At 47.6% G+C, this 15525-nt stretch overlaps 2 protein-coding genes and 1 long non-coding RNA gene across 3 annotated transcripts; 2 read left to right on the top strand and 1 right to left on the bottom strand.

Annotated features, from left to right (window-relative positions):
* The first annotated feature begins 155 nt into the window (after nucleotides 1-155).
* On the top strand, nucleotides 156-7977 carry LOC109518551 (uncharacterized protein CXorf23). Its single transcript, XM_019874455.1, has 10 exons — nucleotides 156-380; nucleotides 810-853; nucleotides 1274-1870; nucleotides 1959-2720; nucleotides 5790-5956; nucleotides 6033-6153; nucleotides 6231-6294; nucleotides 6389-6559; nucleotides 6635-6737; nucleotides 7569-7977. The coding sequence occupies exons 2-10, from the start codon at nucleotides 819-821 to the stop codon at nucleotides 7580-7582; spliced, it is 2034 nt and encodes a 677-aa protein (XP_019730014.1). The 5' UTR covers nucleotides 156-380; nucleotides 810-818; the 3' UTR covers nucleotides 7583-7977.
* Nucleotides 7884-12867, bottom strand: lipib (lipase, member Ib). The gene is made up of 10 exons (XM_019874660.1): nucleotides 12747-12867; nucleotides 11239-11630; nucleotides 10787-10895; nucleotides 10576-10677; nucleotides 10269-10358; nucleotides 10021-10188; nucleotides 9770-9859; nucleotides 9270-9378; nucleotides 8652-8825; nucleotides 7884-8488 (listed from the first exon to the last, which is right to left on the bottom strand). The coding sequence occupies exons 1-10, from the start codon at nucleotides 12796-12798 to the stop codon at nucleotides 8404-8406; spliced, it is 1371 nt and encodes a 456-aa protein (XP_019730219.1). The 5' UTR covers nucleotides 12799-12867; the 3' UTR covers nucleotides 7884-8403.
* On the top strand, nucleotides 10056-10921 carry LOC109518837 (uncharacterized). The gene is made up of 3 exons (XR_002168828.1): nucleotides 10056-10141; nucleotides 10578-10736; nucleotides 10815-10921. It is a non-coding gene; the product is annotated as an uncharacterized LOC109518837 (long non-coding RNA).
* Nucleotides 12868-15525: the final 2658 nt, after the last annotated feature.

Below are 15525 nucleotides of genomic sequence, written 5' to 3' on the forward strand. Positions count from 1 at the left end.
ACTGGTAAGCCAAAGCAGTGCTATTACAGAAAGAAGTGGTAATGCAGTAGTTGAACTTGAACTACAGTTACAATTGTTGAAGAAATGTGAAATTTGCCTCATATGCCAGAACAGTTGGTGGCGGTAATGTGCCTACACGTCTTTGCAACTACCTCAAACAAGAGAAGGCGAAGAAGAAAAGCGAGACCAAAAAACATGAACGCGCATTCAGCCATTTTCCGTCACATTTGGGCGGGATAGCAGCGAAAAGGCGATTTTGAAGTGTACTTGTAGCAATAAATACGACTGGCAACTGAAACCGTCGAGTGTGCATATCGTTGCTTTAAAGCGCGCTTGGTTTTCGCTGCGGTACTCGACCGAGGACGTCTCGGAAGACGCAGGTATTTACGCCAATTGCTAGTTAGCCATAGCTAGCGCATCTCTTCTTGTATGTGCTGCCACAGCTTTCCGTGTTATTGCAAGGTTTTGCTAAAGATTGAAGTGTCGTTCACTGGACCCATCTCGTAGTAGTTAAAGTGCTCCCCCCAAAATGGTGTGTGAAAGAAGTGAGCGCTAACATTAGCTTTGATGCTAATTGCGGCGAGTTGCGCTCCAAGCTGCCACTGTGAGCACCACGTGACTGGCAACAGCATTCACTAATTGCACTGTAGAATACCGCTACTTTTGTCATTTGTAAACTTGTAAGACTTCGTGAATTCCACGAAACCTTCAAAAAGCCGTGAGATTTCTGTTGGAAATGGTGTACAAGGCATTATGTAACAGTTCTGTGTTGACTTTATTCTCTCCGAACATTTTCTTTCCCTTCAAAGGCCGCGGGAATGTCCAGGCAGATGTCTCCGCCACCACAAAGCAGGTAGATGCAATGACAGCATACAAGGCCCACTTTGCAGTCGCTCCAGGATTTAACTTTTTTTTTTTGGTCATCGCTACCAATAATGTCTGATTGTGTGTTATTTGTAGTAGCTTACTTTACAATGAATCATTACGATTTTGCTCCTCTTTACCTCGGTCGGTGAAATCTCTCACATGAACTCATCTACAAAACATTAAAATGATTATGGTTCAGTTACTGGCTTGGTTTATAACATTTGTCAGGAAGTCTGCGAAAATATTGAACGCTGTTTTCCAGAGATGGGTTGCAAGATGGCACATCTTTCACAGAGATGGATTGAATTTGCATGAATTGTTGCTCTTGTTTAAATTCTTAGAGGAACTGATTGGTGTCTGTTGCAAAAACGTTTCATGTGCTCATTGTGATCACGCTGCTTTCCAGGAGGTTCCCATGGGATGAACACAGACCTTACAGAGGTTCAGCGGAACAGTATAGAGGTCCATCGGACTGGAGGCCCAATGCCAGAGATGACGAACGTCGATTTGGTGAGGACATGTTCCCACAAGGCCATAGGAAAGTCCCTCCTCCGCAGGATTCCTTTTGGCGTCAGCGAGATCAGGAGGGGAGTTTTCACCGGCGGCCGTCACCTCAACGCAACTTCAAAGACCGCCCAAGAGGCTCCCCCCAGCGGGATGGAGGATTTGATCCAGACAGACCAAGGAGAGGCTTCAGAGAAAATGTTCACAGTTTTAACAGCAGAGGAAGGTCACCCTGTTCACATCCGAGATTCCGGGGGGAACCGCCGCCCACTAACAGTCGTTCAGATCACTCGCAGGGACCGCCAGACTGGAGGCGGGATGCTGATTGGCGATGCCAAGGGCGGTTTCGAGACTCCAGCCCCGGTTTTCGATCCGAGGAGCAAAGAGCAAGCAGAAGAGAAAAGAGCACCGAAGGTCTGAACAGAAGCAGGCAAAGAGAGGATGCCCAACCCGTCTTAAAGCGGCCGAAATCCGAAATAGACGGCCAACATCACAGCGGGTAATTTTACAGCCCACGAACGATATCCTCTTCTTGCGTTCTGCTGACTTTCTCTTGTCGATGTTGACGTGCCGTCTCGCTGTCGCAGGTTCAGGCGGAACAACAAGGATTCTGGGGATTGGCGCTACTCCTCCGTCAAGAGTGACGGAGACTACTCCCGGGATCCTCCAGGATCAGGAACTCCTCACTTCACTGAACACGGTCAGGGATTCCAAAACGACCGTAAAAGACCGCAGCGGGAACACCTGGATAACAGCGGACACCGTGACGCTGGGTTGCGACACAAACGCACCGGACCAGCAAGCTCCTCACAAGAGCAGTTCCAGACTACAAATAGCAGGCCCGATGTCCGGGAAGATTCCAGAAGTCGCCACTTTCCAGATAATTGGAGGGACGGCTCGGAAAGCAAGAGGAGCTCCCCGCCGCAAGAACGGGCAAATTTTGCGAGACAAGGCTCCCCCACAAATCATAGGGGGAGGGGCGGGTCTCATGTGGGCAGAGGTGGGTTCAGTCACAACGGGAACCGGACAGACTTTCAGCAGGACTCCCAGAGCTACCAAAACCTTCCTCGTGAGGAGCCCAGAGCGGGATACAAATCCCAAAGTGAAGCTTGTTACTCCAATGCGGAGGAGGAAGGGGTGGAGCCCAGCAGGACAGAAGACAACAGACGCTTGGAACAGATCCGGCCCGCCAATGTGGATCAACACTTGCACAGGAGCGCCCTGGACCTGGACGTGGACTGGCCCAGGCCCCGTGCGTGGAAGGAACCAGACTCCAAAAACATGACCGTGGTCACGGAGGAAACACTCGTCATCAAAGTGGACATGAGCCGGCCCGCCCTGCACACCAGGTATAGTATTCCCATTGGTCCTCGTCGCTCAAAGTTAGAAAAGAAGCAGGAAGAGGAAAGAATAAAAGTTAGGGCGAGTTTTTACTGGGAAGCGGACGAGTAGGGTGAGAGACATCCGGAATGTTCTTCGGGGGGGGCCCGGATGTGACAGAAGGACGAATGGAAATCGGAATGAAAACATCTCAGCACGCGCGTGACATCTTCAGGAGAAAAGAGAAAAAATAGGATTGGAGGGTTGTCATCACGCGGCCTGTTCTGACAGAAAGGTCATCAGAAGAAAGAATTGGGATGCAAACCCCAACATCACCTCTTGCCTCAAGGTTCTTGATGACATCACTGGAAGAGTTGGCATTCCATGGAATGCTTTTGCTTCCTGTTGCCAACACGGAACCTTTTTGGACTAGAGAAGAGGCATCGGGGTGGACGTGGGCGAATTGTGCAACTTTCTGCCACATCGGCACATTTAGAACGCGTCGCACCTCGGCACCACTTCGGCGACAACGTGAAAATACGATGCTCCGGGAAGCCCCTGGAAGACCTTTGAAGGATCACACGATGAATCAAGTGGAAAGGTGAACGTATGGATGAGGAGATGCCGGTCAAAGGAGAAGACAACAAAACCTCCGCGAGGAAGTTTCAATTGGAGACTCGTGGAGTCCTTGTCAAAGATCTCATTGAATAAAATGTGCAGCTTTTTATTCTTGTTGAACCTTTTTCCCCCGGCGAACGACTTGAGTGATCCGGATGAAATGTTGAAAAGCTTGGTTGGGATGCGGCAAAAACCCGGAATCCATTCTCACGCCAAACATGGTCATGTGACGACACACACGGCCGACGACGGCGAGGCAAAGTTGAACAGCGGCGAGAAAGGTTTCTTGATCTTTTCAAGGACGTCAGTTCGTCCGACGCAAAGTGGCTACTAAGGAACATTCCAAGTCGCCTTCATTTCACGGAGCGTTGGCGTCGTAATCGACGTCCTTTCGTCCAAACGTGGAGGTTGAACGTACTGGACTGAAAATGACAACGAATCAACATCAAGAGTTCTGGTATCTTTCATTTATAGGAACGGTTACCATAACGGACATCCTTCTGTTCACATTCTGCCGTCCGATCCTGTTGGACTCTCAACATGGATGCCAGGAAACATGTTCGCACACAGAAGCCATCCCGTCGATGCCAAAGAACGTCCCGTCTTCGTTTCAAGGAACAGACGTCCATCCAGCGCTTGCCAACAAGTGCGAGTGGACGTGAATGCTAACGAACGACTAAATCCAAAACTCCTTTTTGAGGAACGGAATCGCAGCAACGGACCTGGTTCCAACCCACCGCGGACATTGGACAGGATGCTAATGAAAGGAACGGCCACGAGGATCGCAGGTATTCGTCCCTCAACTTGACTTTGGCAAAGAAAATATGAGGTGTCGTCTTTCAATCACAGACGTGAACCTTGGGAGGCGACGCAGGGTTGCCATTCAACATAACGCTGTCACGTGTCCACGATTGTCGGGTGGAACCACGAAGAGGAAGGGCGAAGGGGGCGGGGGGTGGTGACATCACTGCCTCATCGACGATGTGAGCCACGAGGTGCACAAAAGTGACATCATCGTTAGAACACACCGGATTGATGTTACTTCTGGAATGAAGATGTGACGCGACGCGCTCATACCGTCAACCGGATGCAGTTGTGAGGAGGCGGGACAAGAGGACGAATTGAAATCGCCACAAATCCTCGAGTGATGGCATCTGAGGTCACGTTGTCAGTCGGACGCAACCATCAGGAGGCAGGGGAAAGAAAAAAACAAGCAGCACATACCACCACCATTAAACAGAAGAATTATTTGAAGTCAGATGTCGCGAGGCAGGTCAATTGGAGGAAGTGACATCACCTTCAGTTCAAAATTTACAATTTAGGTTGGGAGGGTTGAATTGTCAGTCAGACGTAACCACCGGAAGACGCCGGAGGTAAAAAGAGCAAGTGACGTCACCAGCGGCAACGGAGCGTGTTGAAGATGTGATGTGAGGTTTGCCAAAGATGGGAGACGATGGGAGGAAGTGACATCATTGCCGTCACTTTAAGAGTGCTCAAGACGTGATCTGTGGTCAGGCCATGATGTGACGGACTGTCGACGAGACCGTCGTTTGGTCGCCAAGGATGTTTCTTGCGTGTCAAAGGGGGGGTGGGGGGAAGACCCGTCGGGTTGCCACCACAATAAACCGTATCCACGGCGGAGAATCAGAAGCCAGCCTATGTTGTCACTTCCTGTTGACATCAAATGGCACACCATCCTCGCCCGGCGTAGTATCAATCTTGCCATCTTCATTTACCCGAGCGCTATTTCCAGCTTAGTTGTTGTGCTTGTGCATAGCTAAGGCCAAAAGGCCAAACGCTGACTGCAGGTCATGAAGGTGGTCAGGTAAGTCACTTTTTTTTTCTTTGAAGTCATGTCGTTTTTACTTTTTTTGTCATTGAAATGGAACCTTGTTTTCAGTATTTCACTTTGAAAATGCACGAGTTCCCGCCCATAGCGACCATGCCCAGACGCAAATACCGAAACTCCCATGATGAACGACGACGCCCCTCCACCGCCAAAAAGTGAATTATTTTAAACCCAAACTGCAATCATACAAGACTGGAACGTACATCACTTCAAAGTGACTTTACCGCATCCATCCGTGATCTCGGGCGCCTCTCCTCACTTGAGTGTCAAGTGAGCTGGAGCATCTCCCCGCTGGCATTGTGTGTGAGGCGGGGGCACACCTCGGACTGGTTGCCCGCCGATCGCACGGCACGAACCATTCACACCATCCGAGTTCGTCATGGCTGAAGCGAAGCTGTCCAATTTTGGAATGCTTGGAGGAAGCTGGAGAAAAACCCATGTAACCCCAAACCAGAACGTGCTCGCTGGACATCGGGAGAACTGCAAATGGATCCAAAGCCCCAACATCGAAACTGTGCTGGCCCTCAGATGATTACGTTTTTAGAAAAAAGTGAAGATGTGAATTTTTAGAGGGCGAAAATAACAAAATGGTGCACCCCCCACACCCCCATCTTCCTCTTCTCCCTGGCAGCTCGCTGTGTTACTCCGCAGAGCGCCAGCTCTCAATCGACTTGGTCAACGTCGGTCGCCAGCATCTGGACTTGCTGCCGGAGGCGTCGGGAAGCATGCTGGAGAGCAAAGGCGCGCATGGGGGGACCTTTGCGGAGCAAATCATCACGCTGGTGCACAGCGTCAAAGGTCAGAATCGCATGTCGGCCTTGTTGTGCTTGACATGAGGTCACGGGCCCACGTTTGACTTGCGTGCGTGTCGCAGAGCTGTACTTCAAAGGCAACGGCATCACGCTCAACCAACGTTTCTCTGCGCCGCAACGAGGAGACGATGGTGAAGAAGAGCCGCGGGGGCTGACGCTGAACCAGAGGTTCTCATCGAATCAGTATGTCACACCGATCGGCGGACGTGATGCTTTATACAATCGAGTCTGCCGCACTGCAATATCTTCATCATCCTCAGCGTGAACACGACGCTGACGCCCTCCGACATCCAGCCGCTCTTTCCTGTTTTGAGCGGCGTGCAGGTGACGCCCACTTCCCCGTTTTTCCGTCGTGACACCGCAGACGTCACCTTGACAGACCATCACCATTTAATTTTTTATCCCCCCTCACCCCCAGATGCTGCACGGCCCCGGCGACCTCAGACACGACCTTGAGAGGCGGCGTCAGAAGCGTCTGGAGGGCGTGACCATCACCATCCAGGGAGGCCGCCACCCGCCCCCAACCAAGGACGAATACGCCGATGGGATGTTGCTGGACGAGCGGGACTGCAGGCGGGATGGCAACACGGTGAGACCGAAAGCACGCGTGGCCCGAGGTCGTCTGGCAATATTGAACCCTGCGTGCGTGCGTGCGTGCGTGCAGGGTCCCAGGCGAGGAGGTCCGTACAGGATGAACGTCCGCGGCACGTCGAGGTTTAAGATCGGGCAGCCCATCAGGATGCAGAACCGCCACAGTAATGACAACGGTGAGCTCAAAATAGCATCCATCCCAATGCCCCCTGTTGTTAAGATTTAGTTATTTTATTTTATTTTTTAATTGCTCAACAAAACCAAATAATTGGCTGCAAACAGTAATTAGGGGGGGGCATTTTGTCATCCACTTAAATGGAAAATAAAATTGTGTCCTATTAATCACTAGAATATTGGTCAAGAAATTTTGACTAAAAAAAAAAAATCTGGGGTAAAAGTAAATTTTTCTACATTTTTTGCGCATGGCAAAATCTGCATTGCACACGCTTTTTATAGGTCAAACTGCAAAACAAAAAAAATTGAAATTTCTCCAAAACCTGACGTACTCGCAAAAAGTGAAGACGTTTTTTTTTTTTTTCCATTTGGCATCAAAAATATATTGAGGGACACAAATCCATTTTGGATTCAAATTTGCCGTCGACCATTGTTGTTGTTTCAAGCAATTGTTGGTTGCAGACGGAGTCGGTATTGGGCAAATGTGGTGCCGAACCATGACTGAGAAGTCGTTTGAAGTCGTGACAAAAATTGCATAATAGCGTCTGTCCCCTTTTAGTATTTGCGTTGTTCCCTCCTGCAGCTCAGCGCGTCTTTTTTAAGATTTCTTTTTTTCGCGTGGCCTTGTGTAACGACCACGCCGGCCTCTTTCACCTAAGAGCGCTCGTCCAATCCCGTTTCCTCTTCTCGCTCGGCCACACCCACACGGCTAAAAAATCCTCCGCTGTCGCCGTGATCCGCATTAGAGCCGCCGCCTCTTGACCTAACCTCAATTTCTTCTTCCCTCCTGCTGTGCGTGTGTTTGTGCGCGTGTGCGTGTCCCTTCCCGGCAGGTCCCAGCTGGTGACGGCGCCCCGCCAACGGCGACGAGTTTCCAATGTTTAGTCTGCCCCACCGCTTCCCCTGATGCTCTTTCCTATCATCCCTTTAAAGTGAGTCCTTGTTTTAGTCCGTTGTTCTCCATGTAGTCTTGTTTTGAGTTTCTACCTGCTCTGCAGACAACCCGTTTGAGCATTTACTTCCATCTTGTACTAGTGCAAAGAATTCTACTAATTCGTTCAGGACGTACGAGTACACGGACCTTAAGATGGAAATTAGCCAACGGAATAAATGCTCAAGCAGCTTGCCTTTTGTCTCTTCTTCGTTTCGTACGCGTGAGAGATGGAACGATAAGGTGTGGACAGATTTTATTTTGATCTGTTGTGACAATAATAATAATAATAAAAAAAAACTTTCACTTCATCCTTTGTGTGCTGTTTGTAAATGTCAATATGAAACATAACACAAGTGATAAAAGGCACAGAGTAAAAACTTACCAGAATGGAGTATTGTGTGAGAGCCCCCCCCCCCCTTTTTTTAATTTTTTTAAGATTTTAGGGGTCATCAGGCCAATTTTGCCGGAACGTCGCAATTCGGAGTTTGACTTTTGGATTAAAGGTGAAACGTCTTCGACAAGCAAGGAGAATGCAGTTTCCTCAATTTTTGTAGTGTAGCATGGACCCAGGCTGACAGAATCTCCACAAACAAAAGTTTGTACCTGAGTGTCGTTGAGGTAAAAAAAAAAGTCTTCAAAGTTCATTTTGGTCCTGTTATGAGATCAGAGCATCTTTCCGGGTTGTAGCTCCACCCACTGCGTGTGTCGTCAAACACGCCGAGCGCACGGTCAAATTAGAGGCGAGAGTCGCACGACAACGGCCGGAACGCCACCTCCGTGTTCTCCTCCATGAAGATGTCAAAGCGGCACATCAGCGGCCTGGACGGGAACGGGAAATGCGTGAGTGTTGCCGTCTGTAATTTCCGTTAACATCGTAATTCAATTGGAGTGACATAAAACTTGAAGCAAGCACGCTGGGCTCCGATTTGGAGAAGTAAAGCGAGCGCTTAATTTATTTATTTTTTTTACGTTTTCGGCTGACCTTTGCGGTCGCTCCAGCGGCGTCAGTCGTATTCGCAGCAGTCTGATCTTGTAGCGAGGCCCGATCACATTGCCCGTGTTGATGCGCAGGGAGATCTTGTGCACGTGCGGCAGGTCTTCATCGAACTGGGCCAGAAGACGCGTGGATGTGAACTGCTCGAAGCGAAGAAGCTTGCTAGCCGGGGAGCAAAAAAATCAGAGAGCAACATGTTATGTGATGATGATAACAGACATTCGAAAACATTTTTTTAATTTTTTCTTTACAATCAATAAATAAAACAATTTAATGAGCTAGATGAACGCAACAAGACTCTTGAGAAAATCAATACTGAGTCGGACTTTTCAAGGTTTAGAATTGCCCGTAGATGCCACAAGATGGCGACAAAATACTACTTTTAAATTGGACAGGGTTTTGCCCTGAGCGCAAAATTAGTTCAAATTGGCAAATCTTTCAGTGAGTAATTGGTGTAAAGGTTCCAAAATAAATTTGTGAATAGGAAAATTATTGGATCGGTGTACCTTATGGCACTGACGTAGATGATTTAATGAATCTTAAAATGAGGACCGATAACGTCAAAGAATGTATGGACGATGTGTTTTGTGAGCAGGCTTAACTCACTGGTCGATGCGGGCCTCGGTGACGTTCCTGCCGCTGTGCAGGCGGATGTAGACCACCCCCCAGCGGAGGTACTGGTTCCACGTCACCATGTCCACTCTGTAATTCAGCTCTAGATCAACCACAAAAGTGCATGATGAAGGTGGGGCGATTTTCAGAATCCCTTCTTAATGGGAGGAATCACAAATTGATGGTTCAGCATTTGCAACTTCAGTATATCACTTTTTCAAAATCAAACTTGAGTTCCTTGTGAAATTTGATCAGGTGGGGCGATTTTCAGAATCACTTCTTAATGGGGTGAACCTCCACAAATTGATGGTTCGGCATTTGCAACTTCAGTATATCCCTTTTTTTTTGGGTGGGGGCGCTCAAAATCAAACTTGAGTTCCTTGTGAAATTTGATCTGTTAATTCTTCCAATGTTTCGTCTTGGAGGCAGACAGTCTTAATTTCACTCATCTATTCTTGCCCCCCCCCCCCCAAAAAAAAAGCATCCGGACTTACTGGTGTAGGGGTGCGAGGCCGTGGTGCTGAAGAACGCTTTGGTCTGTCCCAGTTTCAACAGACTTTCCCGCCACTGGATGACATCATAGCCTACACGTGACAAAAAACACTTTTTGTCACTCAGTGCCTGTTACTACATGTCACGATCATAGACTGAAAATGAAACGAGATACATTGTTGTCAGTAATCATTATTATCAATCTCTTGACTAACTACTGCAGCTGCTTCTTGCGTGTTGGAGAAGGCCCCACCGAGCTGCGGGCAGGAAGCAGGCTTGAAGGCCTCGCACTGCAGACAGCGCCCGTCCAGGAAGTCTGCGTAGGATGCGCACGGATACGCCGTCAGACTGCACGTGCCGTTGAGGGCGCACAGGTACAGGAACATGGAGCGCTGGTGGTCGCACACGAAGTAAGACTTTCCTGTTTGGGAGAGGTGACATGCTGATTTCTGCAACACCAAAGTGTTTGTTTGTTTGTGTGTGTGTGTATGTGTGGCTTACCGGCAAAGATGGTTTTGGGGCAGCCAGGTTGGTCGGCCCCGCCGTTGGCGTAGAAATCAATGTGACCGTGAGCCCCCCGCAGGCCAAAAGCTGCAAGACACCCAAATTACCCGTCATCACTTTCAAATTCACATCACCAAGAGTCTTGCGATAAATTTGTTTTTACGAATTAGCAAGTGCCCAACTGTGAATATGCATCAGCTTCAGTTTTAAGTTGTAATATTATCATTCACCACCAGATGGCAGACATGTATTCATTGCACTTTTGCTGCCAGTTGCTAGCTCATGAAGTGTGTTTGCTGCTCACAGTCCATGTCAGTGTGCAGCACGTCTACAAACATGGCATCCGACGGGTCCAGCCTCTCATCTGGTGTGGCACTAGTGAAGAGAGGCCCGGCCGGGTCTAAACCTGAAAGTACAAAGAAGGCACTTGAGATGTTTCATAGTAGGAGTGGACAGATATCGTAGGTGGGTCTTAACGATATCTAGGTTTCATTTGAACCTCACAGTCATGTTACCTGTTATGCGTCCGATTTTTCCCTTCAGGTTGGCGCCCACAAAGCCGGCGAGGTGCGCTCCAAGGCTCACGCCGATGAGGTGCATGGAGTCCAGTGAGGCTCCTTCCTCCTGAGGAGAAACTCAAGAATGAATGAGGCTTCCTTCTGAGACCGATTTAAGGTTCTGTGCCAGCAACATTCAGACCGTGACAGTAGGCAAGACACACGTCTCTTTATACTCCTAGTCACAATCTCAACCTTATGTATTTTTGTCTCGTCAGACCACAAAATATAGTTCCAATAGTCCATGTCGTGAGGTCGACTCTCATGTGTATTAGCCACATTGTGACTATTTTTATGCTATGTCTGGTATAATACTATACATTGCAGCATGTTGCCGTTAAGACATAATCAAACATCTACAAGGCGGTGTACCTCCTTTTGTGAGGTTTTTGTATGTCAGCAAGTCTCACCTGCATGCTCCTGATAAATCCCGTCAGGTTGTGGGCCGCCTCCCTGGTGTAGGCCACGGCAGTGAGGTAGTTGAGGTTGGCGGCCCCGCGGTTCCAGTCCACCACGATCACGTTGACGTCCCGCCGCTCAGCCAGCAGACGCACCAGGTGGTCGATCCACACAGGCGGCGCTCCGGTGGGACGGTAGCCGTGGATGACGAAGGCGGTGGGCCGAGAGAGGTTAAAAAGCGGCTCAGAGGGAAAGCGCTGGTGGTGCAGCTCGCGCCCGCACGCCGGGTTGGCGCGAGTGTACAGCAGCAGGCGGACGTACAGGCTGGTTCCCAGGAAGCAGTGAGACAGGTTGAGGTCCGTGAAGTTGTCACACGAGTCGCCACCGCCGTTTTCCTCAAAGCCTGAAACAGAAAGCTTATTCTCATGCTGGCTAAAATAATCTGTTATGGTCTAAAAGTAATCTGGCTGAGTCAGAAGTGTTGCCAACCCTAACTGTGGTGAGCTTGTCGACAAAAGTTCTGATGCTGTCGAAAGTGTTTTTGATCCATTGAAAGTGAAGCGTACATTTTATGGGACACTGTGGAAGAAGTGGAGTGCGACAGTGGCCTCAATTGGATCAGGCTGCTAAAAAGAAAAAAAAATCCTCATCCACATCTCTTGCTCCCAAGTGGTGATTACAGTTGTCAATCACAGGGAGAGGGCGGGGCATCGACTGAAAACCACAACGCGTGTGACTTGCCTGTTTTCAGGACATTGTCTGTTTTCAAAGTAAAAAGTAAATAACGGATACCTGGAAAAAGGTACTTGGATGCATTTCAAAAGTTAATTTCCCTTCACTGGTCACTACATAATTTCAGTTGCACAAATCAATTCAATGTGATCAATATGACTGAACTAGTGCATACTATATATTGCTTATGACTCTTTAATTTGTCATTTCTGTATCCTGTACTGTTACATCCTAAATGTATATCTAATCATTCACTTTCTATTTTCGACTGTACTAAAAAAAAGGAACTGCCATAGAAAAATTCCTCGTCCACAAAAGAACCACTGTCAAAGTTCAGCAACATTTAACTTTTAAGTTCAATGCATTTTCCTTAAAACTTTGAGAATAAAAACAGGGTTTTTTTTTTTACATTTATTTTAATATATGTTCAAATAAATATACACGCAATACAACCGTTTGTTTTCTTTGGATCTCCCCTGAAGGGCAGTGTTATGTTGACACTGTAATGTTACAGTGGCTTAAAACGTATGAAATATGTTTAGAGGAATAACACTGCGACCAACTGCATATTTATTTTAATGTGCATACTACAGTCATTCTTAAAATTATAAAAAAAAAAAAATCTTGTATATTTTTGATATACATATAATGGCTAGGGAATCATTTCAAACACTGCCGATGAGAAGTCAATCCTTACTGTACTCGAGTGAGACGTGAGCTGGCATCCTGTGCGAACGTTTGGATCGAAGACTTTTAACTTGGAGTTATAAATAATTGTCGGGCTTACCTTGGCAGAGCAGCACGAGTCCCAGCAAAGCCAGACGTGTGCAGGCCAGCATGCTTCCCCGCGCGCAGGAGTCTCCCGGGCAATGACGATAACAACGTACGGATGGACGGACTGCGGCGTTCTCGGGAGACCCGGAGGATTTGATTTCCCAGCGGGTGGTAGGTGGAGCCGAGCTGAGAGTGGCAGTCATGCCGACCAATCACACGCTGGGTTTGCGACAGCCACTCAAGTCCAGCCAATAGAATCGTCGTACACTCATATTGTCGAAAAATGACCAAAAAAACAAAAGTTGCAATTAAGTTTGTTTGAAGTTCAACTCAAAGCCCATCAATTCTATTATTGTGGACAAAGGCTACATTTCAAACTCTAATTTTAAACCCAAAACCTCGTTTGAAATCCTATTATGAATCTTGAATCTTAATTTGAAACCCTAACCCTAATCTCATAATGGAAGCGACGAGAGGGCAGCACAGGTTTCCGGTGGTGCCCTGGTGGTCTGTGTTTCTGATGAAGGGTTGTAAAGTCGCAAAGCGGTTCTCGATCTATTCTGAGCTTCCAACGGCAACCACAAGCAACACAGCCAACATGTCATTTAGCCGAATGCAAAATCTTCACAGGCACATGAACGTTACATGAACGCTCGTGTCACTGACATGCTGCTGCTGCTTCTTTTTTTTTTTTTTTTTTCAATATCGCTTTTTAATTGACATTTTTAATTATTAGTTGATTCTGCTTATGGAAAGTCGTTGAGCATTCTTTCATTATTTTTGATATCCATATTGGCGTGTACTCGTACCCTCTTTGTCCTCACTGCTCGGACAATTGAGCGCATTTGTAGTTCTGGTAACCTTTATCCCACGACTATGAAATTTCCCCACGGTCGTCGTGCGTGAAAGAGCTGAGAAACTCGATGACATTTTGTTTTTGTGGCAATGGGGGAACGCTAAATGTAGTGTTTTACTAGATAAATGAGAAAACCAGTGTCTTCCCTCATGCAAAATTATGGACAACATTGCCACCTAGAGGCCATAAAGCGCATCGGCAATCATTTTTTTGGGTGAAATCCTGAACTGCTGTCAACATGTTACTATTGTGGTAATCCAGGCTACTACTACATGCTTTCTAGTTTAGTTGGACTTTATACTGTTTTCTGTGGTAGGCCAAAAATTGCAGTCGTAGTGGGGGAAAAAAAAACTCTTGACCAAAATGACGAGTAAGACCGCCGTTGAAGCAGTGCGTTGAATTGTCTTGCTCGGGAGGATAAAGTGTACTAGATCTCAAGGATATGGAATAAATGCTCAACGGGCTTGACAGAATTGCTGGTCACATGACTGACATCACCTGAAAGGTCTCTGACAGGTCACCGTGTTCCACTTCACGAGCTTTTCCCCCCAGAAGCCACGCCCCCACATAAATCACATGACTTGGATGAGACGGGAGGGCAGCATGGAAGAGATTACAAAAAAAAACAAACAGCGACAGTCTGAGCTGGTTTTGGATGGAAACGCGACGTTTGTCAACATGGGATTGACACACTGCCCTTCTAAACTCATGACGTCAGCAACGGTATGTCAGCGCCCTCGTTACTGACAGAAATAGTTCGAATGTTTGTTGTTTTTTTTTAATATCTGAAAATAGAGAGGACAACATTTTAATGCACGTATTGGAACAAGTGTGACGATACGAACTCACAGCACAATATTTACACTTGTATACATTATGTACAAGAAGGTCAATTTAGTCCATATTTTTGAAAGATGATCGAAATAGGCAGCACGTCTGCCTCACAGTCGAGATTCTTGCAGTTTGCATTTTGTTGCTCTGCTTGCATGGGTCTCCCACATCCCCAAAACTTGCATCTAATGGAAATTGAAGGTCACATGTCCATCGGAGTATGAATGGTTGCTTGTCGTACTCTGTCATTGACGTGCGACCAATCCAGGATGTACCCTATCTTTTGCCCAATCTCCGCCACAGTCCTTTGTCTATCTGTGCACTGCGATAGATTGCCGACCAGTCCAGGGTGTACCCTGCCTGACTTCATCTTCCCTTTGACCCTATTGACACTACAGAAAATGGATGGATAGTTGGGATTTGTTTATGCAGCACGGTCGCTAGTGGGTAGCACATCTGCCTTACAGTCGAGAGTTTCTGGGGTCTGAGCAAACCTCCACCCGGTCTTTTTATCTTTAATGCTTGCAATCTTATACTTGGAGTAACTACCAGAATGATCCGGGTCACGGCACCAACTGAAAAATTCTGCGCAAGCCTTCACCTGTTCCTTTTAATCTGTCCTACTTGCAAGATCATTCTAACATTAACTACCGGAAGACTATATCCTCAGTTCAACTTTTAAATGGAGGCCAGAAAAATCAAGTACACGGCCTTTTTCCTGCCAGATGTGAAAGAAGGTCTAACCTGTCCAAAATGGTCGTAAGTAGTTTCAACTGGCAAGGGTGCGAAAAGAGGATGCCAAGTCAGGAGAAATGTCACAGCGACACAACGGCCGAGTTCAAGTCTATCTACTTATGTGCCAAAGAGGCCTCATCTAACATCGCCGTGCACAACCGCCTTTGTGGGCTGGCTCGGCTCCACCTCAACTGTGACGCTAGTGAGGACATACAGACAATCCTCCAGAAAAGTGATGGATGATAATGTTCATAATGAAAGAGCCGGTGTGGTTTCCGTGTCCGTCCCAACCGATGGCCGCTTGGGAACCGCCTGGAATTTGGCGATCCCGCCTCTGCCGGGTCCTCGGGTGCACGCCAGCAACAACTTC

This window comes from Hippocampus comes, unplaced genomic scaffold (assembly GCF_001891065.2).
Source record: "Hippocampus comes isolate QL1 unplaced genomic scaffold, H_comes_QL1_v1.1 scaffold25, whole genome shotgun sequence".
In the NCBI taxonomy this organism is placed as follows: domain Eukaryota; kingdom Metazoa; phylum Chordata; class Actinopteri; order Syngnathiformes; family Syngnathidae; genus Hippocampus; species Hippocampus comes.